Source organism: Nycticebus coucang, chromosome 20, assembly GCF_027406575.1.
Source record: "Nycticebus coucang isolate mNycCou1 chromosome 20, mNycCou1.pri, whole genome shotgun sequence".
Taxonomy (NCBI): Eukaryota; Metazoa; Chordata; class Mammalia; order Primates; family Lorisidae; genus Nycticebus; species Nycticebus coucang.
The window spans coordinates 33416062-33440298 of NC_069799.1; the positions used below are offsets into that span (position 1 = coordinate 33416062).

General features: G+C 44.1%; 1 protein-coding gene across 4 annotated transcripts in view; it reads left to right on the forward strand.

Annotated features, from left to right (window-relative positions):
- The window catches only part of LOC128572360 (zinc finger protein 43-like), a 72881-nt gene that overhangs the window by 22486 nt on the left and 26158 nt on the right, over positions 1–24237 (forward strand). For 2 of the 4 annotated variants that reach the window (XM_053572231.1, XM_053572232.1), the window contains exon 1: positions 1105–1359. The exons of the other annotated variants lie outside the window; for them this stretch is intronic. Coding sequence is in view for 1 of the 2 variants with exons in the window: in XM_053572232.1 (XP_053428207.1) it covers positions 1357–1359 (3 nt within the window). In the remaining variant the exon portion in view is untranslated. Of the gene's footprint in view, positions 1–1104; positions 1360–24237 lie in introns of those variants that run through there. 4 annotated transcript variants of the gene reach the window in all.

Consider the following 24237-nt stretch of genomic DNA (forward strand, 5'->3'; position numbering starts at 1 on the left):
AATTTATTTTAGGGTTAAAAACAAATATCCCTCAGACAGAGCTGCGTCCCAGAGAAGGCACAAAGCCATGTATAAAAAATACCTACAGGGTAGGTTAGGTAAAATTCACGTATTACCTCAACCCTTCACCCAGGAGGTGCACCATACACCCCTACCTTGTGCTTGTTAGCTGGGAGCTTAAATACCACCTCCTGCATGAAGCTTCCTGAAGAACCCCCTCCCTGAAGAATCAGAGTAATTTCACCCTCTCTGAACTGCCATAGCCTTTCCTTGCAACTCCCAATGTCTTCCATCTGTCAGGTTACTAAGTTATTTCTGTGCATTTTTTTTTTTTTTTTGGAAACAGAGCCTGAAGCTGTCACCCTGGGTAGAGTGCTGTGGCATCACAGCTCACACACAGCAACCTCCAACTCCTGGGCTCAAGCGATTCTCCTGCCTCCGCCTCCCAAGTAGCTGGGATTACAGGCGCCTACCACAACGCCCGGCTGTTTTTTTGGTTGCAGCCGTCACTGTTGTTTGGCGGCCCGGGCTGGATTCCAACCTGCCAGCTCAGGTGTATGTGGCTGGTAACTTGGCTGCTTGAGCTTCAGGCGTCTATAATCTGTGCATGTTTTTACCTAGACACGGTGATGTATATTGAAAACTCCTTCAAAACAGAGTCTAACTCATATTTATTTATTTATTTATTTTGGAGACACAGTCTCACTTTGTCGCCCTGGGTAGAGTGCATGGCATCACAGCTCACAGCAACCTCCAGCTCTTGGGCTTAGGCGATTCTCTTGCCTCAGCTTCCCCAGTAGCTGGGACTGCAGGCGCCCGCCATAATGCCCGGCTATCTAACTTCTATTTAAATAACAATTGTCCAAGCCTAGCATAGAGTAAACACTCATTAAATAGAGTTTAATCGAAATTTGTTAAATAGTCACTGCATGGCAAGCGTGATGGCCCTGGAATATCCAGATGAATAAAGTCATGGTCCCTGCCCTTAATTTAAAACGAGAGAAAAAGAATAAAATAGTGCTGCAGTCAAGAAACCGTTAGCATTCTGGTCTCTTCCAGCCTCTTGTGGATGGCATGCCTGTCACTCAAGGTCACAGAGGTGGGGCCTGAGAGCCTATCAATCAAGGATGCTGTAATATGAACTGCCCAATCAGATGCGCAGACAGAAAGAAGGAGGCGGCTCCAGAAATTCGGAGCGGAGCTGGCCTCTTGCTGAGCTCTGAGCTGGGTTCTCCTCTTCAACTGTTGCATCTCCCGGAGAATCCAGGTGTCTCTGCAGCAGCTTCTGTCACCCTGTGACCTGCAGGTCCCGGGAGATTTGTAGGGAGGACGCCGGGACATCCCGGTAGCTGGGAAATGGTGAGTCTAGGAGACTGGGTGTCCTGAGAGGGGGAGGGGCGTGGTTGGAGTCAGAAGTGGCTGCAGCCGGACCAGGCAATTTCACTTCAGTTTTTAGAGTCTTCAGTCCGAACTTTGCCACTGGGACCCCTTGGCCCTCAGACCCCTGTGAGCGAAAGGTGAAAAAGGGCAGATATCTGGGACTTTGGGACTCTGGGGCCCTTTCCTGGAGCGGTTACTTGGACCAAGGCCCAGAGCTTTCTTTGAGCAGCTGTGTGGCTGCAGCGCCGGGCGTCTCTCCCATGTGGTGACAAAGGAAGGATCCTCAGGGAAGAATCCCAGCTGGGTGTGTGGGTTTGTGCCTGGGAGGGGCTGTAGTCCCTGGGGCTACTGTACCTCCATTCTCCTGTTAAAAATAAATTTAGCGCCGGGCGCTGTGGCTAAAGCTGTTGGGAACCTAAAGTGGCTCGGCTGCTTGTTATTGTAGTTAATCCCAGAGACAGAGAGTTGGATTAGTGAGAAGTCTTTATTGGCAAGGCTAGTAATTCCGGAGAACAGCGAGAGTAATTTTTTAAATGTTGTTTTGTCTATGTAACAAATTTTAATAATTTATATAGTGGATAATTTCAAAATTATACTAAAAAAGTTCTTATACTTATGTGATTAACAACACGTAGACAAGTTAAATACATATAACACTTAGAAAACTAATCAAAGAAAATGGCCATCAAATAAAACCCAAAAAAACCATAGCTCACTGAGTAGGGCGCCGGCCACATACGCCGAAGCTAGCAGTTCGAGCCCGGCCCTGGCCTGCTAAACAACAACTGCAGCAAGTGTTGTGGCAGGTGCCTGTAGTCCCAGCTACTCGGGAGGCGGAGGCAGGAGAATCACTTAAGCCCAGGAGTTGGAGGTTGCTGTGAGCTGTGATTATGCGGCACTCTACCAAGGACAATAAAGTGATGCTCTGTCTCAAAAAAAAAAAAAAAGAAAGAAAAGAAAAGAAAAAGAATAAGAAATTTGTGAAACAGTGGGTAGGTACGAATGGTATACATTGTATTTTGTAATATATTAAGACTAGGTAATGTTGGGTAATTATGACAATACTTTAAAAGGAAATGTTGTATATTCTGAAAAATCTTGTTCGTTGTATTATTTGGACTATGTCTTTTATACATTTTAACTTTTTTTAATGTGTTGGAAACAGATGAATTGAAGCAGTATATATTTTTAATGTTTTTACATCTATGATTGTGTTTTAATAATAATTAATGGCTGCTTGATTTTTTTTTTTTTTTTTTTGTAGAGACAGAGTCTCACTTTATGGCCCTGGGTAGAGTGCCGTGGCATCACACAGCTCACAGCAACCTCCAACTCCTGGGCTTAAGCGATTCTCTTGCCTCAGCCTCCCCAGTAGGTGGGACTACAGGCGCCCGTCACAACGCCCAGCTATTTTTTGGTTGCAGTTCAGCCGGGGCGGGTTTGAACCCACCACCCTCCGTATATGGGGCCGGCGCCTTACCGACTGAGCCACCGGTGCCGCCCTGATTTTTTTTTTTTTTAAGTACAGCTCTTCAAGCTTGTTTTAATTCAATGCTCAGCGCATTTATGGCTTGAGAAGTTGTATTAAGGGCCTTGAGGATGGCACAGGCCAATGGACTAACTTTCAAATCGAGTCCAATAGCTAGCGTTGGTACGACACAGATGTGTAAGGTGGTGTATTTAGCAGTGCTAAAAAGGTGTAGTTGGCTGTTATACGTTTCAGGGAGGTTAATGTTTTTAGACAGGATGCACTTAAAAGTTTTATCCCCGGGGTAGAAAAGTAGTTAATCTCAGTGAACAAGGTTTCCCTGTGTTGTAGCAGGGATATATGAAAAAGACTGTGTGCCATATAATAAGAACCGTCTTTAGGGCGGCGCCTGTGGCTCAGTGAGTAGGGCGCCGGCCCCATATGCCGAGGGTGGCGGGTTCAAACCCAGCCCCGGCCAAACTGCAACAAAAAAATATCCGGGTGTTGTGGCGGGCGCCTGTAGTACCAGCTGCTCGGGAGGCTGAGGCAAGAGAATCACGTAAGCCCAAGAGTTAGAGGTTGCTGTGAGTCGTGTGACGCCACCGCACTCTACCGGAGGGTGGTACAGTGAGACTCTGTCTCTACCAAAACAAAAACAAAAAAAAAAACAAAAACTGTCTTTGGGGTAGCTTGCTGTGTCTATTGGCATAAGGTACAAAGGTGTTTAAGTTACTTTGAAGAAAGGAATTATTAAGTTTAGCGTATCAGAATGGGCACCTATTATTAAGACTAGTAGTTACAGTTTTCAGTTGTATAGAAAATGTACCTTTTTTCTTGACAGTAGTGGTTGTTTTTTAACTATAAATATTTGAGTATGTGATATCTTCTGGATATATGGGGAAAATGTGACATTTCTGATTAGTTCTAACAGGTACACATCTTCATTAGGCATGAAGTAAATAGCTGTTCTACATAAGTACTTCTAGTAAGACAGAAAGCAGACATATTTATGACAATTTGGTCTAAATCAGGCTATACATTTTTATTTTGAAAGACTTGGGACAAGACCCCCACTCTGTCCTGGACCACGACCGCAATCAACTGCAAGAGATGGCACTTGATGCAATTAGCAAGAGGGTTTTATTCTAGCATGCTGGGGCTTAGCTCGTAACTCTCTCAGGAGCAGAGGAGTTAAGCCCCGAAAAGCAGGTTTTACAAGCTTATAAAGGCAAAAACCACAAAGTAGGGAGGGGTAGCAGACACAGCAGGGACTTTAACCACAAAGTAGGGAGGGGTAGCAGACATAGCAGGGGCTTTAACCATAAGGTAGGGAGGGGTAGCAGACATAGCAGGGGCTTTCTACATAAGAAGAACTCTGGTTCATTACTCAACTGTCTTAAGACAAGATTAACAGTTAAACATTTGCTTAGCCCTTTTATCTGCTTCAGCTCGGGGTTATCTCCTGGAACAGTTACAAAAGGTCACATTCTCATGGTAGGGGGCGAGAGGTGGTCACATTCTTATGGTAGTACTTTCCTTCAATTTCATCCAAATGGGACAAGGTTCTGAGGTGTATGTTTATAGTCGATGTTTATAGTCTATAGTCTGCCGTGTATAGTCTTAAGAGGAAGATGACGGGATTGTATTTCTTCAGTCTTAATGTGGTGTTTCCTCCAGAAGAGACCATCTAGTTTTTGTGGGCATTAGCTGATTCTGGATTGAGATACGGCTTGAGTGGAGTATGGTGGGCCCAGGCTTCTAGTCCTGCAAGTTTCATTGCTGTGGGTGTCATCAATAGAACATCTTCTGGACTAGTCTACTTTTTTAGCTGGACTTGGTTACTAGGATAAAATGGATGTAAACTTCCTGTAGGGGTTGACTGAGATCTAGGAAGAGAGAACTTGTGAATAAGGAATACTACTTTCTCCATTTGTTGTACATACTTTTGTACTTTAGGATTATATTCCACTTGTCCTGACATTTGAATTGAGACTGCCTGGAAGGGTTTCTTACAAAGAACTTTGTGAGGATTAGTGGCTACCTTTTTTCAGAGTAATTTGAGGGGCCATACCTGGTTTTAATGTAAATGGATCTTTTGACATAGTTTGGCAGTATTTTAGTGTCTAATTTATTTATTTTTTTATTTTCCTGGTGACTGAGGTCTCCAGGCTATATGCAATTTGTTTACCTCTATGTAACTTCTGCCATGGAAGACAGACCATTATTACTTTGAAGACTTCTGGGGAGCTTATAAGGGGAGGTGGGGGATGATGTTTTTCAGAAGGACATTTATTACTTATGTAGTTTTGTTTGCGTGGGAAAGGCTTTTACTTATCTTGAAAGAGTAACCATTAATCCTAGTAAATATTTCAGACTGTTTGATGAGGGTATTTGAGTGAAGTCTATCAGCAATTTTTCTTCTTCTTCTTTTTTTTTTTGTAGAGATGGAGTTTCACTTTATGTCCCTTGGTAGAGTGCCGTGCCGTCATACAGCTCACAGCAACCTCCAACTCCTGGGCTTAAGCGATTCTCTTGCCTCAGCCTCCCGAGTAGCTGGGACTACAGGCGCCTGCCACAACGCCCGGCTATTTTTTGGTTGCAGTTCAGCCAGAGCCGGGTTTAAACCCACCACCCTCGGTATATAGGGCCGGCACCTTACCAACTGAGCCACAGGCACCACCCTATCAGCTAGTTTTCAAACAGCATTATTTTCTGGTATGGTCAGAGTGGTTTTTTATATCTCTTGTCTGTTTGGGGGTTGTTTCCTGTACAAAGCAAACACTGAGTATTTATTTTTTATTATCTGGATAAGTTGCCCATTTACAACTTATGGGGGAAGGAACTTGGTTAAAGTTTTTTCGTGAGAATGTGTCATCTCATAAAGTTTTTAGTTACCTGAGGTGTTAGACTTCTGGGTAGCATGATCTGTCCCTGGCTGTTGATGAGTCAAACTATTTTTTTTTTTTTTTGTCACTGAATTTTTATTTTTTGTTTCTTTTCTTACAGGTCAGATTGAAATCAGATAGGTTTATAGGTGGCATTAAGGGGGCTGTTACTGTCAGTCTTGCAACTTTTGCTTTACCACGGTGTCACTCTCTGGTTTTCTGTTGGTACAGGATTAAGTCTTTTCTGGTGTCCTGGACAGTGCATGACTACCAGCTTGTGGGGAAGCAAGGCAGGTTCTAAAAGGAGGTTGTACAGTTTCCGAACTTGTTTTTTTTTTTTTTTGCAGTTTTTGGCCCTGGCTGGGTTTGAACCTGCCACCTCTGGCATATGGGGCCAGTGCCCCACTCCTTTGGGCCACAGGCGCCACCATTTCTATTGTTCTAGTTAGAACACTTAGTTCAGCATTCGGGTTGAAGTCCCTGGTGGAAGGGCTTTCATTTCTCCCAGCCTTTCTACAGTCACGACAGTACAACTTTCCCTTCACATTTCTTTTTCAACAAACTGCTTCCGTCCATCCGCAGAGTCCAGTCTACCTCTTTGTTTTTTTTTTTTTTTTGTAGAGACAGAGTCTCACTTTATGGCCCTCTGTAGAGTGCTGTGGCCTCACACAGCTCACAGCAACCTCCAACTCCTGGGCTTAAGCGATTCTCCTGCCTCAGCCTCCCGAGTAGCTGGGACTACAGGCGCCCGCCACAACGCCCGGCTATTTTTTGGTTGAAGTTTGGCCGGGGCCGTGTTTGAACCCGCCACCCTCGGTATATGGGGCCGGTGCCTTACGGACTGAGCCACAGGCGCCGACCCAGTCTACCTCTTTGGAAGGGTTGTGTGACATGTCTCCTTGGCCAGAAAAAGACTTGTTCAATTACCTGTAGGAATTGGAGGTAGAGGGGCTGGGTTGAATGCAAGGATCACTTCTAACCGTATTTCAGGGTTATTAAGTAATATAGCTTGATATCTTCTCATCCTACTTGTAGTTAACTAAAAGTTTCTTTTTTGCTGAAGTAGGGACAAGATGCCCTGATGAGAGGCATAAACTAGAGTCAGTTGTCTCAAGGTTTCTTTTAAAACATCACAAGTTGCCACCCACTAGCTGTAAAGTCTAATTGATAAGGTAAATATGGGACGATCTGGGAGTAGTGCCAATTGTTTGCATCAGTCCTCCAAGGCCAAACCCCTGTCTTTCCTGCACATATAGAAAGAAATTTTGTTAACTTAGGCAGGATTGTAGCAGGAACCTATGCAGACAAAAGACTCCAGGCACCTGTTGGAAGAGGAAGTAGCTTATTTTTTTTTTTTTTGTGATTTTTTTGGCCGGGGCTGGGTTTGAACCCGCCACCTCCGGCATATGGGGACCGGCGCCCTACTCCTTGAGCCACAGGAGCCATTATGCACTGGCCAGAAGACTCTGCGGACTAGTATCCTAAAAACCACGCCCACCGACTCAATGTCTTGCCTTTCCTTGGTGCTTTTTAGGGCTTGGGTGCACGTAAAAGCCGTGAAAGACTTGAGGGATGGGAGTGACGTAAAAGTATTGTGATTCAGGGGAACGTTAGGTTGGCCCGCGCCCTTGCTACCAGGCTACCTGTCCTCAAAGGCGACAGACGGTTTAGGAAGTTACAAGGTTACTACATAGGTCCAGCACATCCCAGGCAAAGGGCATATAGATAACAGAGACATCTGCTGCAGTACAGGTAGTAATTAGTGGCTTTCGTATGTTTCACAGACTGTCTGGCTAATGCCTGTGTGGAGTTTCTATACAGAATTTAGATTTGCTTTTACTCTCTTGCCTCAGGCCGAGAGCAGAGACCTTGAAAAGGCTTTTACGTTTGTGCAGGTGAAGGAGCAAAGGAAATTTTACCCCAAAATATGATTCCTTGGTATAAAGAATATTTTGAATTAAAGGCCATTTATGAACAGAAAGCTTTGGAAGAGGCCTTTTCTCTATGTATGTAAAACCTGAGCAACCTGATTTAAAATCAGTAGGGGCTGCTGACTTCCTTATTGCATACAATAGACGTGACCCTGAGGTCATTTGAAGCACAAGACCTGTCTCTGAGGTTAATCTGTAAATCAATCTGTTTCCACCCGTCTACACACATCCCTCTAGCAACCACTTGCTGCACAGACTTTCCACAGTCTCCCCCGCTCCCTTTTAAAAGGCATCTCGAAACGTCTCTGACCATCACTGGGACTTTGGGTAATCATTCTTGTGGTTCTCCCCCCATGCACATGGTATTTGGGAATAAACCTTTCTCTTATTAATGTACCATAATTGTGCGTTGATCTTTCAGCGAACCAACTAAGGGAAAATGGCAGGATTCTTTTTTTTTTTTTAGAGACAGTCTCACTTTGTCACCTCGGTAGAGTGCCGTAGCGTCACAGCTCACATCAACCTCTAGCTCCTGGGCTTAGGTGATTCTCTTGCCTCAGCCTCCGGAGTAGCTGGGAATACAGGTGCCGGCCACAACGCCCGGCTATTTTTTTGTTGCAGTTTGGCCGAGGCCGGGTTTGAACCGGCTACCCTTGGTATATGGGCCCAGTGCCCTACTCAGTGAGCCACAGGCGCCGCCCAAAAGAGTAGGTTTCTTCTGTGATCCCTGCACAGGGCTTTGTTACACTCTTTAATCTAATCCAAGGGTATGTTTTCCTGTCTTTCCAAGGCCTTATACAAGGGTTTAGGAATCCATACCTGGCAGAAACTTGTCACATTCAGACATCTCCAAGGCTGTCTTTTAGTTGCAGGGGTTGGAAAATGTAATATTAAATTGTTTCTATTTTTGGCTCAGTGCCCATAGCAAGGTGGTTACAATGCCAGCCACATACACCGAACTTAGTGGGTTTGAACCCAGCCCGGGCCAGATAACCCACAATGACAACAGCAACAAAAAATTAGCTGGGCATTGTGGCTAACACCTGCAGTCCCACCTGCTTGGAAGGCTGAGGCATGAGGATTGCTTGAGCCCAAAAGTTTGAGGTTGCTGTGAGCCGTGATGCCACAGCACTCTACCAAGGGTCACGTAGTGAGACTCTGTCTCGAACAAAAAAAATTGTTTCTATTTTTTAATAGGCTGCATTGTCCAGGCTTTGAAAACCTGGTCTTTGAAAACCAAGAAATTTCACTTTCTACAGACAGATTTGAGCTTTTTGCTTTGATACCCAAATGCCCCATTTAGCTAAATGGTTCAGTGTTAATGTTGGTTTATTTAGGCATTCCTGAAAGTCCAGACAGGTGATAAATCATTTACCTGTTTTAAAGTGCATTCTTTTTTTTTTTTCACAGAGTCTCACTTTGTCACCTTTGGTAGAGTGCTATGGCATCTCAGCTCACAGCAACCTCAAACTCTTGGGTGTAAGTGATTCTCTTGTCTCAGCCCCCAAAGAAGCTGGAACTGTAGGTGCCCACCACAATGCCTGGCTATGTTTAGAGACAGTGTCTCTCTGGCTCAGGTTGGTCTTGAGCTCAGGCAATTCATCCACCTGAGCCTCCCAGAGTGCTAGGATTACAGGCATGAACCACCACACCCAGCCTTAAAGTGCATTCTAAGTTCACAAATAGCTAAAGAAGATTGTGGGAGTGTTTATCTCTACCAAAATGCCTATAATTCTAGCACTCTGCAAAGTCTAGGGGGGTAGATTGCTTGAACTTGGGAGTTCAAGACCAGCCTGAGCAACGGTGAGTCCCTGACTCTAAAAAATAGCGGGGCATTGTGGTTGGGTATCTGTAGAGAGCCAGCTGTGAGGGGCAGGCCTCCTGCAGCTTGGGAGAACATCCAGGGGACAAACCCCCCTCTATCAGTCCTCCTCAACAGATAACATATTTTCTCCAAGTTTCAACTTTTTACCCAGCAGAAGAAAAACATATTTTCCTTAAAACTTTAGCTTTTTTTTTTTTTAACTTCACAGCTGCACTTCAAAGCAGTCATGTACATTTTCCAGCTAATCTTTAGATGTGTAGTATTGCCCATATTTCAGAGGTCACACAGTCATAATAGATTATGTTTACCTGGGAATTTGTGCCTGTTTCTCTTCTCATAATTAAGTTGAACATGTGTCTTACTTCCTTGAAAAACAACTTTGTAATGCCTCCTTAAAAATAAAGCTGTTCGGGCACTTGGGTGCTGGTGATAGAGAAAAAGAGCCCAGTCCTCCAATTCTGTCTTTGACACTCAATTCCACCTCTGTCTTTCACATCTTTGTCTTTCTGGTTTTATTTCATCTATTTTATTTCATTATTTCCCACTGATCCTACTCTAGTTCATTTACTTTTCTTGCTGGGTCTTGACATATCTGTAGTCCCAGCTACTTGGGAGGCTGAGGCAAGAGGATTGCTTGAGCCCAGGAGTTTGAGGTTTCTGTGAACTATGCTGCCAGGGCACTGTACCCAGGGTGACAAAGTGAAACTCTGACTCAAAAAAAAAAAAGGAAACCAAATTCAAGAACTGATTGGGTATTGCTATGCATTGACCTTCTTTGGACTATCCAGGTGAAACGTTTCTGGTTTCCTAATCAGAAGAGCATGCAGTTTACAATTGGTTAAGCCTAACTTAGTTCCTGCTAAGTTAATGTTGGGGTGCAGAAAATAATTCTTTTTTTTTTTGAGAGAGAGTCTTTGTCACCTTAAGTAGAGTGCCGTTGCATCACAGCTCATAGCAACCTCAAATTCTTGGGCTTAAGTGATTCTCTTGCTTCAGCCTCCTGAGTAGCTGGGGCTACAGGCACCCGCCAGAATACCTGGGTATTTTTTGGTTGCAGTTGTCATTGTTTAGGTGGCCCAGGCTGGGCTCAAACCCGCCAGCCTCAGTGTATGTGGCCAGCACCCTACTCATTGAGCCACAGGCACTGAGCCCAGAAAATAATTCTTAATTTTTTTTTTTTTCCAGTTTTTGTCCGGGGCTGGGTTTGAACCTACCACTTCTGGCATATGGGGCTGGCACCCTACTCCTTTGAGCCTCGGTGCCGTCCTTTTTTATTTGTCTATTTTTCTTATTTATTTTTTTTTTTTTTGTAGAGACAGAGTCTCACTGTACCGCCCTCGGGTAGAGTGCCGTGGCGTCACACGGCTCACAGCAACCTCTAACTCTTGGGCTTCCGCGATTCTCCTGCCTCAGCCTCTCGAGCAGCTGGGACTACAGGCGCCCGCCACAACGCCCGGCTATTTTTTTGTTGTAGTTTGGCCGGGGCCGGGTTTGAACCCGCCACCCTCGGCGTATGGGGCTGGCGCCCTACTCACTGAGCCACAGGCGCCGCCCCGTCCTTTTTTATTTATTTATTTATTTTTTCACAAAATACAGTCGCCGTGGCAAGCGCCTGTATTCCCAGCGGCTTCCGGAGGCTGAGGCAAAGGGGTGCCCGCAGCCGGAGTCTGAGGTTGCGGTGAGCTACCACGCCCACTGCACTCTGCTCAGGGGCATAGAGTGGGACCCTGTTTCAACAGCAACAACAACAACAAAAAAATAAAGAAACAGAAAATAATTCTTAAAAAAATTGTAGCTTAGACAGGCTGAGTGCTTTTGAAAGTGGGAAGCTTTTTGGAAATAAGCCTGAATATCAAGGCCGTTATAACGTAGTCTTTCTCCTCTCATCACAAGAATAGGGAATGGACTCTAACAGGTCTTTATGTAACAAACAAAGCTTCTTCCCCAAATAAAAACAGTTGCCTTATATTGTTTTCCTGTTATCTCCTTATCTGCTGCAGATAGAATATTCAGCCACTCTTAATTTTATTTATTTTATTTTTTTAATTGTTTGAGATTCATTGAGGGTACAGAGAATTAGGTTACACCGATTGCATTTGTTCGATAGAGTCCCTCATTATAATTGTGTGTCACCCCCAAGAGGTGTACCATACACCGCGACACTGCATTCCCCACCTTCCTCCCTTCTCCCCACTTGCTGCATTCCCCTAACCGCCTTGTTTTAGTTCATCTACTGCCTTCATATTAGAATAGAGTACATTGGATTTTTCCTCCTTTATTCTTGTGATGCTTTACTAAGAGGAATGTGTTCCACCTCCATCCAGGTTAATACAAAAGATGTACAGTGTCCATCTTTTCTAGTGGCTGAATAGTATTCCATGGTATACATATACCACAGCTTGTTAATCCATTCCTGGGTTGGTGGGCATTTAGGCTGTTGCCACATTTTGGCGATTGTAAATAGAGCTCCGATAAACAGTCTAGTGCAAGTGTTTTTATAATAGAAGGATTTTTTTTTTTCTTTTCGGTACAGTCCCTCTTAGTAATGGGATTGCAGGATCAAATGGGTTGTCTAATTTGAGTTCTTTGAGGATTCTCCATACTTCTTTACAAAAAGGTTGTCTTACTTTGCAGTTCACCAGTAGTGTTAAAGTGTTCCCTTGTCTCCACATCCATGCCAGCATCTGCAGCTTTGAGACTTTGTGATGTAGGCCATTCTCACTGGGGTTAGGTAATATCTCAGGGTAGTTTTGATTTGCATATCTCTGATGATTAAGGACATCGAGAATTATTCATGTTTATTAGCCATTTATCTGTCTTCTTCGGGGAAGGTTCTTTTCATGTCTCTTGCCCATTTATACAAGGGATTATTGGCTCTTTTTTTGTTGATTAATTTGAATTCTCTATAGATCCTAGTTATCAAGATTTTGTCCGATTCATGATATGCAAATATATTTCCCCATTCTGAAGGTTGTCTCTTTGCTTTGGTTGTTGTTTGCTTAGCAGTACAGAAGCTTTTCAGCTTACTTAAGTCTCATTTGTTTGTTTCTGTTGTTGTTGCAATTGCCATGGAAATCCTCTTCATTAAGTCTTTCCACAGGCTGATAACTTCTAGTATTTTCCCCTTACCTTCTTTGAGGGTTTTTATTGTTTCATGCCTTAAATTTAAATCTTATTCATCTTGAATCAATTTTTGTAAGTGGTGATAGTTGCAGATCCAGTTTCAGTCTTTTATATGTGGTTATCCAGTTCTCCCAGCACCATTTATTGAATAGGGATTCTTTTCCCCAGTATATGTTATTTGGTTTATTGAAGATCAGGTGGCTGTAATGTTTGTTTCATCTCATGGTTTTCTATTCAGTTCCAAATTCAATCTCTCTGTTTTTGTTCCAATACCATGCTATTTTGATCACTATGGCTTGCAGAAATAGCCGAAATTCTGGTAGGGTGATACCTCTGGCTTTGTTTGTATTACTGAAGGTTGCCTTGGATATATAGGATTTCTTCTGGTTCCATACAAAATGAAGAATTATTTTTTACAGTTTTTGAAAGTATGATGATGGTATTTTATTAGGGATTGCCTTCAATCTGTAGATTGCTTTCCATAGAATAGACATTTTCACTATTTTTTTTTTTTTTTTGTCTAGAGCCTGGTTTGAACCTGTCACCTCTAGTATATGGGGCCAGCGCCTTACTGCTTGAGCCACAGGTGCTGCCCAACATTTTCACAATGTTGATTCTTCCCAGCCATGAGCCTGGTATGTTCTTCCATTTGTTAATATTTTCTGCTATTTCTTTTCTTAGGGTTTGGTTTCATAATTCTGTTTGTAGAATGTCCTTCACCTCTTTTGTCATGGATATTTCTAGGTATTTCATTTTTTTAAAGCTACCGTGAAGGGAATTGTGTCTTTTGATAGCTTCGCATCTTGGTTGTTATTGGCATATACAAAGGCTAGTGATTTGTGGACATTGATTTTATATCCTAAGACATTGCTGTATTTTTTTTTTTGAGACAGAGTCTCAACTTGTTGCCCGCAGTAGAGTGCTGTAGCAATCACACCTCACAGCAACCTCCAGCTCTTGAGCTTAGGCAATTCTCTTGCCTCAGCCTCTTGAGTAGCTGGGAGTAGAGGCACTCACCACAATGCCCAGCTATTTTTGTTGTTGTTGTTGCAGTTTGGCAGGGACTGGGTTCGAATCCACCACCCTTGCTATATGGGGCTGGTGCCTACTCACTGAGCCACAGATGCCGCCTGCCAGTTTCTTTTTTAATGGACATGGGAGCAATCTCTTCCACGTTGCCATCTTATAAAGGTCCTTGAGAACAGAGATCTCTATGATGGATATTGATGGTAATGTAATCCACCCCCATGCTACTCCACCTTTATGGTGCACACTTTCTCAACACTTTTTTTCTCTTTTTTTTTGGCAGTTTTGGCTGGGGCTGGGTTTGAACCTGCCACCCCTAGTATATGGGGTCAGCACCCTACTCCTTGAGTCACAGGCGCTGCCCCGAACACTCTTTCTTGAATTCATTCCTTATTATCCCCACAAGTAATTTTCCCTACTAGGTAGAGATATTCTGCCAAAATTGCAAGCAACTTTGACAATTCCTGCTGGTCCCCACTCTTACTACCCATCCTGCTCCTGTCCAACAACTCCCCAACAATCCCTCCAGTCTCTCATTCTGACCTCCCTGTAAATCCTATTGTAACACTACACACTTTTCCAAATATTTCTTTTTCCCTTACCTAATCCTGAAGATACCTAGTTTATTGATAACAGTTGTTTTCAGCCCACTGCTCACTCCATTGCTAAGACAGTGTCTTTTTCCCACATTATTACCTCTATTACTTTGCCCCCGGGCACTTGTCGCAACAACTCTTAGCCCTCACTATTAAGCTTCTTCCCATATGGCCTTACTCTGTATTCACTCCACCCCTGACAAACCCCTTTTGTACTTTTAAAATAATGTATGGCAGAACTATTATTCTAGACCCTGGCCCTCTCCCAGACTCTATCATAGGAAACTATTTTTGCATCCTCCAGGAAACTAGACACGAACTTAAAATAACAATCAATCAGCTTTTACCCCAACCCTCAGCAGAGAGAGTCACAGACCAATTGGCAGGGCAACAAATTCCCCTCAAATCTCCCTTGCCCTGAAAGATTTTATCTCCTCATTGGACAGGCCCTACCACAATTCGGTACAGCATCCCCACAGCTATTCATCTTGTGGACTCCCCACATTGGATTCACTGATCTGGAATAAAACTGTGTCCTACTGAGGCAAGAGAATAAAAGCAGAGCTAAAATCTGTCCTAGTCACTCTGTACAGGCATTTGCCACACAGTCTGTAATGCTCCTGCCTCTACTGCAGCAGATGTCTCTGTTATCTATATGCCCTTCCTTTGGTATGTAGTAACCTTCCTTTCCTAGGTAGTAAGCTTGTAACTTCCTTAACCTTCCTTCCTCTACTGCAGCAGATGTCTCTGTTATCTATACGCCCTTCCCTTGGTATGTGCTGGGCGTAGGTATTAACCTTGTAACTTCCTTAACCTTCCTTCCCCTTTGAGGACAGGTAGCCCACCCAGTACCGAAGGGCACGGGCCAACCTGACCTTTTCTTGATTCCCAAGACTTTCACGTCTTTCACATCTCTCACATCCTTCACAACTTTCACATGTATCCAATCCCTAAAAAATGTATAAAAGGAATGCAAGAGATTGAGTCAGGGGGCTCAGTTTTTGGGACACTAGACTGCTGAGTCTCCCAGCCAGAGAACAAAGCCGCTTCCTCTTCCAACTGATGCCTGGAGTCTTCTGCCTGCCCTGGTTTCCTGCTACACTACAGGAAAACTTCCAAAGCTGAAAAGCTATCATTTTAAGTCTCAAGTACATCACCTTAAACTCACCAGGATCCTTGAAGAATCCACTTCCTAATAAATGCAAAACACTTCTCCCTGATTTTTTCCTTTTCTCTATAACTTTTCTCAGGATGCCTGGCGACTCTCACATGTTCAAAGTGGGAACGACCTCCTTAAAGCCTCTAAAAATCTGTGGCTATAAGGCACCTTCCAAGACTTTCTCCCTGAAGAAATCCAATTTTCTTTCTTCTTTTTTTCCTTCTGGCTGCCCCTCCTATCAATTTTGGCCTTTCTCCCCTACCCATCAATCTCAATTAATGATAAAGTCACTAATTATAATCCTTCTCGTTCTGCAATTCCTTGCTTCATCTCTTGACTTATTGAACAATCACCTGAAAACTGCTCATATCATTGCCCTATGATACCACCTAAATACCAAGCACCTCAAACTGAAGAAAAAATAAAGAATTCCTGTAAACACCATTCCTCTCCCCCTCCCATTCTTTTTACAGGCAGCCCACTCAGTCCCTCCCCGCTGCAAGAAGCCCTTGAAGAGAAGCCATGCCCATCACCCTACCTCCTTATAATAAACTAAAAAGGCTGGTATGATAGATCAGGTGTACCTGCCCAGACAGGGTCAAGTTCATAGCCCGCCCAGAGAGAGTCAGACTCCTGTCCTTCCCAGGAAATAGAAATGCCACCAATCCTGACTGCCCTAACCCTTTAAATCCCTGTCCGCCATAGCCCACGTGTTGATTTCTACCTGGTCAGGAATCTCACCCCACCTGTACTCGAGGTGGAATAAAGGCCACTTAAACTGCATGAATTGGATCTTCATTTTCCTTTCATCTCGCGTCTTGGAATGATTTTATCTTTGGGTCCGGAACCTTTCAGTAACAAGTTCACGTTTACTAGCAAATATCTTGTTTAATCTTGGACTATTATCTTTATTTGAATTATACAACCATCCTAATAATAAAAAACCCACAAGGGGGGTTCAATGTTGCTCTCTCCACATATAGCCAGTTACTGGGAGTAGGAAGTTTGTCAATGCAAAAATGCTTTATTTCAGAAGGCGCATCAAGTGGGACGGGGAGGCAGAGACACCTCAAATCCCCCTGTCAGATTAGCAGGGTCAAGGTGGTTTTATGGAGGTGAAAATGAATAACGCATAAGGGTAGTGAACCTCATAATGTTTGGGGTGGAGTGCCGGGCACACAAGCACAGTGAGGAATCATGCTAGTACATACATTCCATGAACAAAAAATGGTGGTCACATCCCTCCCCAGAGTGGGAATTTTAGTGCTATAATGAGCTAGGCTTCATAGTGGTCATTCTTTTACCCTGTGCACAGGCTCAGAGGCTCTTGAGCACAATCTGTGCTGGTGTGTCAATCGTCTTGTCTTTCTCTGGACGATCGAGTAGTATAAAGCTCTGCAGTGATCTCAGGGCTGCAAGGAGGTTCTGATGTTTCTGGGAAAAAAACTCACTAGAATTGCATCGTGGACAGAAAGTTACAAAGTTCTGCTCAGCAGTTTGTCCTGAGAGCTCTCTCTCTCCTCTCCTTTCTCTAAGGCTGCCGTTGCTGGGCTCTTGGGGCCGAGATAACACTCACTGTTTCAGTCTGGTCATGTCAAGGCCACTTAGCTGAGTGCTTCAGTCATAATGTGAACACTGAAAACTTTGAAATATGAGAGACAAAGACACTTGAGTATTATAACAATTTTAGTTAAAGCCAGATAAACTAAACAACAAGTATGTCAGAATATACAAAACATGTGACCACTTCTAACTGCTACCACTTTGTTTGCCCTGGTCTGATCCACTGTATTTCTTACTGTGATGCCTGCAGGGCAGGGCCCCTTCTGGTTTCTCTTTCTAAATTTACTTTACTTCCTACTTATTAATGCTGTTACACCAAGGTTGAAGAACTTGTTCAACTGGGTGTGGTGACTCACACTTGTAATCCTAGTACTCTGGGAGGTGAAGATGGGTGTATTGTTTGAGCTCAGGAGTTTGAGACCATCCTGAGAAAAAAGGAGACATCATCTCGACTAAAAATGAAAAATTCATCCAGGCATTGTGGACACCTGAGTTCCCAGGTACTGGAAAAGTTGAGGCATGAGGATCATTTGAGCCCAAGAGTTTGAGGTTGATGTCAGGTATGATGATGCCTGGTGCTCAACCCCAATAAAACAGCATGAGACTTTAATCTCAAAAAAAAAAAAAAAAAAGACTCAGCACCTGTAACTCAGTGGCTAGGGCACTGGACACATACATCGGGCTGGAGGGTTCGAATGTGGCCCAGGCCTGCCAAACAACAATTACAACTACAAAAAAAAAAAGAATAGATGGCGTGTCTGATGCCTGTAGTCCCAACTACTTGGGAGGCTGAGGCAAGAGAATAGCTTAAGCCCAAGAGTTTGAGGTTGCTATGAGCTGTGATGCCTTGTTACTATCTACTGAGGGAGGCATAGTCAGACTCTGTCTCAAACAAAAAAACGAAAGAAAGAAAGAGAGAAATATTATTTGCACATTCTTTTATGAGTTTTGATGCAAATGAAAAGACACTTTTTTTTCAAATGCTTTGTTTTTCTTATGTTTTCCATTAGGTGCTGTCTTCTTTTTCTCAACCTAAGTGTTCTTTGTTATACAGTCAGAGGACACTGGCCATCATTTCATAAAATATCATGCTCTGCTTCTTACTAACATTTTAAATTTTGATGCTCTTTTTTCTGAAGGGATACATACATTTCTTTTCTTTAGAGACAGAGTCTCACTTTGTCACTCTCAGTAGAGTGCAGTGGCATCACAGCTCACAGCAACCTCCAGGTCTTGGGCTTAGGTGATTCTCTTGCCTCAGCCTCCTGAGTAGCTGGGACTACAGGTGCCCGCCACAACGCCCAGCTATTTTTTTGTTGCAGTTTGGCCAGGGCCATGTTTGAACTGGCGACCCTCGGTATATGGGGCTGGCGCCCTACTCACTGAGCCACACGTACCACCCCATATATTTCTTTTTTGAGACAGAGTCTCACTATGTTGTCCTCGGTAGAGTTCTGTGGCTTCACAGATCATAGCAATCTCAAACTGTTGGGCTTCAGCCTCAGCCTCTCAAGTAAGCTGGAACTACAAGAGTCCACCACAGTGCCTGGCTATTTTTTGGTTGCAATTGTCATTGTTGTTTAGCAGGCCCAGGCCAGGCTCGAACCTGCCAGCTTGGGTGTATGTGGCTGGTGCCCTACTCACTGAGCTATGGGCACCAAGCCTCCTTTTTATAGTTTTTAACTAATCATCTACTTGGGCGGCGCTTGTGGCTTAGTGAGTAGGGCGCCGGTCCCATATGCCGAAGGTGGCAGGTTCAAACCGAGCCCCGGCCAAAAACCACAAAAAAAAAAATTAACTGTCTATTCAGTAGAGCTAAAATGTTAGATATTGCATTCTCTTCCCCTTGTCTGAAAACTGAGCAAAATTATCATTCTCCTGTTTTATGTATTTTTTTCTATCTTGTAGTTTTCAGAAGAAAGTTCTTTGGAGTATCTGTGTGTTCCTATCATATTTTTATAAATACTCTTGGTTTATAAATGTTTATTTCTAAAGATAAATTTTGTCACTTTAAATTTTTAGGGTAAATATTGATTTAATGTAATGCATTATGTGGATCGTGTGACTTCTATGGTTATAGAACTGTAGGATTTCAATCACAAAAATTAATGAAGACATTACTTTAAATTACATAAAGAAATTATTTAGACTGGACACTGTGACTAATGCCTATAATCTTAGCACCCTGGGAGGCTGAAGTTGGTGGATGGCATGAGTTTAGAAGTTTAAGGCCAGCCTAAGCAAGAGTAAGACTCTGTCTCTACTGAAAATAAAAACATTTGCCATGCAGAATGTTGCACATTTATAGTCACAGCTACTAGGGAGGCTGAGGTAGGAGGATACCTTGAGGCCAAGAGTTTGAAGTTGTTGTGAGTTGTGACACCACAGCACTATACCAATGGTGACAGAGTAATTCTCAAAATGAAAAAAAAGAAGGGCAGCGCCTATGGCTCAGTGAGTAGGGCATCCCCATATACTGAGGGTGGCGGGTTCAAACCCAGCCCCCGCCAAACTGCCACAAAAATATAGCTGGTGTTCTGGATGAGGCAAGAGAATTGCCTAAGCCCAAGAGCTGGAGGTTGCTGTGAGCTGTGACACCATGGCACTCTACCAAGGGCAACAAAGTGAAACTCTGTCTCTAAAAAAAAAGGAAAGAAAAAAAGAAAATTATTTATTTTTGTTAGGTATGACAACAGTGTTTTCCAAAATAACTTTTGAAATTATTAAATACAGTTAGTGAAATACCTACAAACTAAATAATGGGATCTATTATATTTACATACCAAATAAAGGCAAGATGATAAAAATTTTGAGAGCATCTTGTTTGGTAGTACTTGTGATGGTTTTTATTATATTAATATTTCTGTGTGCATGTCTATTATATCATAAATAAAGAAAAAAGTGTTTTTTGTTTTTTTTTCTTTTTTTAGAGACAGAGTCTCACTTCGTTGCCCTGGGTAGAGTGCCGTGGCATCACACAGCTCACAGCAACCTCCAACTCCTGGGCTTAGGCGATTCTCTTGCCTCAGCCTCCCAAGTAACTGGGAATACAGGTGCCCACCACAACGCCCGGCTATTTTTTTGTTGCAGTTTGGCCAGGGCTGGGTTCGAACCCACCACCCTCTGAATGGAACCAGCGGCCTACTCACTGAGCCACAGGCACCGCCTGAAAAAAAGTGTTTTAATAAAAATGTGTAATGTACTACTCATCATACCTTTTCTAATAAAAAATTTTATCCTGTATATTGTAATAGTAAATTTTGAGATTTGTCACCGGATGTGGGTGTGACAATTGCAGTTAAGACACAAGGTTTTTTTTGAGACAGAGGCTCAAGCTGTTGCCTTGGGTAGAGTGCTGTATCATCACAGCTCACAGCAACCTCCAACTCCTGGGCTCAAGTGACTCTCCTGCCTCCGCCTCCCAAGAAGCTGGGATTACAGGCGCCTGCCATAACACCCGGCTATTTTTTGGTTGTAGCCATTGTTTAGCAGGCCTAGGCTGGATACAAACCCGTCAGTTCAGGTGTACGTGGCTGGCACCTTAGCCAATTGAGCCACAGGCGCCGAGCCAAGACACAAGTTTTTAAAACTAGGTCAGGAGTCTGTCTACCTTCCACTGTGAGCACCCTGGACAGACTCTTGCTCCAGGCTAGCTCCGTTTTTATTGCACACAGCATTGTTTTAAACGTCAGTCTAGTGAAGGAAGGCTACCACTTATGTCATGGTTCTTGCTATGCTTGCACTGTCTAACCAAACTATTTCTTTTCTTCTCCTTCTTTTATTTTGTAGAGACAGAGTCTCACTTTATTGCCCTCTGTAGAGTTCGGTGGCGTCACACAGCTCACAGCAACCTCCAACGCCTGAGCTTAGGCTATCCTCTTCCCTCAGCCTCCCAAGTAACTGGGACAACAGGCACCTGCCACAATGGCCGGCTATTTTTTTGTTGCAGTTCGGTGGGGTCGGGTTTGAACCCACCACCCTCAGTATATGGGGCCAGCGCCCTACTTACTGAGCCACAGGCCCCAACCCAAACTATTTCTTTAATTAACTACATTAATTAGACTGATTTAAATTTTACTATTGTTGCTCTAAGTTATTTATGATCTTAGGACAACAGAACATGGGACAGGGAACACAGTCCAGGTGCCGGATGTCAAAGCAGACCTCAATTAGGCCACAGGCACCAATCACAGGAGTAGCAATTAACACTCAAGTAGCCTTGAGCTCACACAGACTGATCCTTCTGACCATACCAAGGTCCTGACAAAAGAAAGAAGATATTTTTTATCTTCTTTATCTTTTTTATCTCCTCTGTATATCCCCTCTTTATATTTTTTATCTTCTCTATCTTTTTTATCTCCTTATCGAGTCCAAAGTGACTCTTGCTCTCTTTAAGAAGGGTTAAATATTCTGCATTCCCTAACTCCCCCCACTCACTCACTCTCTCTCAGAGGCCAGCTCCACCTGGGGCCAGCCTGGCCTGCTCACTGACCTCCCAGTGGAGTTGTGTGGGTGAAGGGGTGAGGTTTCAGCAAAACAGCCTCTAAGGCAGGCGTCCTCAAACTGCAGCCCGCGGGCCACATGAGGCAGTGTGATTGTATTTGTTCCCGTTTTTTTTTTTTTTTCTGTAGAGACAGAGTCTCACCTTATGGCCCTTGGTAGAGTGCTATGGCCTCACACAGCTCACAGCAACCTCCAACTCCTGGGCTTAAGCGATTCTCTTGCCTCAGCCTCCCGAGTAGCTGGGACTACAGGCATCTGCAACGCCCGGCTATTTTTTGGTTGCAGTTTGGCCGGGGCCGGGATTGAACCCGCCACCCTCGGTATATGGGCCCGGCGCCCTACGGACTGAACCACAGGCGCCGCCCCCCGTTTTGTTTTTTAACTTCAAACTAAGATATGTGCAGTGTGCATAGGAATTTGTTCATAGCTTTTTTGTTTTTTTTTTTTTTCTGGCCAGGGCTGGGTTTGAACCCGCCACCTCTGGCATGTGGGACCGGCGCCCTACTCCTTGAGCCACAGGCGCCGCCCTTTTTGTTTGTTTTTTAACTACAGTTTTGCCCTCCAACAATCTGAGGGATAGTGAATTGGCCCCCTGTTAAAAAGTTTGAGGACGTCTGCCTAGGAGGCCAGGTCTCCCGCATTGCATTTTGCAACAGGCTTTGGATTTTTCTTTTCCTTTTCTCTTTTCTTTCTTTCTTTTTGAAAAATTATTTATTCATTTTTTAAATTTTTTTGCAGTTTTTGGCCGGGGCTAGGTTTGACCCGCCACCTCTGGCATACGGGCCGGCGCCCTACTTCTTTGAGCCACAGGCACCGCCCCTTTCTTTTTTTTTTTTAGACAGAGCATCACTATGTCACCCTGGGTAGAGTGCCGTTGCATCACAGCTCACAGCAACCTTAAACTCTTGGGTTCACGTGATTCTTTTGTCTCAGCCTCCCAAGTAGCCAGGACTACAGGAGCCCACCACAACGCCCAGCTATTTTTTTTTTGGCTGGGGCCAGGGTTGGGTTTGAACCCACAACCTCCAGCATTTGGGGCCGGCGCCCTACTCCTTTGAACCACAGGTGCTGCCCCCTATTTTTCTTTTTTTTAAGCCTCCCAAGTAGCTTGGACTACAGGCGCCCACTAAAATGCCCAGTTATTTTTATTGTTGTTGTGGTTGCAGTTTGGCTGGGGCTGGGTTCGAATCCACCACCCTCAGTATATGGGGCCAGCGCCCTGCTCACTGAGCCACAGGTGCCACCCCTGGCTATTTTTTTTAAGACACAAGGTCTGACTCTGGCTCAGGGTGGTCTTGAACCCTTGAGCTCAGGCAATCTATCCACCTTAGCCTTCCAAGTGCTAGGATTACATGAAGTGAGCCACTTGACCAGGACCTATATAATTTTTTTTTTTTTTTTGTAGAGGCAGAGTCTCACTTTGTAGCCCTTGGTAGAGTGCCGTGGCATCACAGATCACAGCAACTTTCAGCTCTTGGGCTTAGGCAATTCTCTTGCCTCAGCATCCCAAGTAGCTAGGACCACAGGTGCTCACCAGAGCACCCGGCTATTTTTGTTGCAGTTTGGCTGGGGCTGGGTTTGAACCTGCCACCCTCAGTATTCGGGCTGGTACCCTACTCACTGAGCCACAGGCAACGCCCTATAATTGTTAATACCTTGTTTCCATGAGTGGAAAACATGTATTTACTGTGTGCGTATATATAAACACATACATATTTATATATAATTAAAATCAATAAATTGATATGTTTTATATTCAGGGTTAAATACAAATATCCGTCAGGCAGAGCTGCATCCCGGAGAAGGCACAAAGCCTTGTGTAAAGAGAGCTATGGGGTTTGTTAGGTGAAGTCCATTTGGTAGCTGAGCTCTTCACCCAGGAGGTGCACCGTGTACTCCTACATTGTGCCTGTTAGTTGGGAGCTTAAATACTACCTCCTGCAATGCCAACCCCCTAGCTGGAGACTAGAGGTAATTTCACTCTTTTCTGAACTGTCATAGCCTTTGCTTATAACTCTCAATGTTGTTCATCTGTCAAGTTATTAAGTTATTTATGTGCATGTTTTTGTTTGGAGACACAGTCTCACTTGGTCACCCTTGGTGCCATGGCATTTTAGTTCACAGCAACCTCGAACTCGTGGGTTCAATAATCCTCTTGTCTCAGCCTTTCAAGTAGTTGGGAATACAGGCACTTGCCTCAACGCCGGCTACTTTTTAGAGAGGGGTGGGGGTTCTCTCTGGCTCAGCCTGGTCTCAAACCTGTAAATTCAGGCAATCTTGGCCTCTCTAAGTGCCTGGCTACCGTGCCCAGCTATGTGCATGTTTTTACTTAGACATCATTACCTATGTTGAAAACGCCTTCAGGCTCTGCACCTGTAGCTCAGCGGCTAGGGCACCAGCCACATATACTGGGGCTGGCGGGGTGGAATCCAGCCTGGGCCTGCTAAACAACAATGACAACCATAACCAAAAAATGGCCAGGAGTTCTTTCAGGCGCCAGTAGTCCCAACTACTTGGGAGGCTGAAGCAAGAGAATCGCTTAAGCCCAAGAGTTACAGGTTCCTGTGAACTGTTTAGCCACGGCACTCTACCCAGGGCGACATAATGAGACTCTGTCTCAAAAAAACAAAAAAGTTTCGGCACCTGTGGTTCAAGCGGCTAAGGTGCCAGCCACATACACCTGAGCTGGAGGGTTCGAATCCAATCTGGGCCCGCCAAACAATGACGGCTGCAACCAAAAAAAAAAAAGTAGCCGGGCGTAGTGGCAGGCGCCTGTAG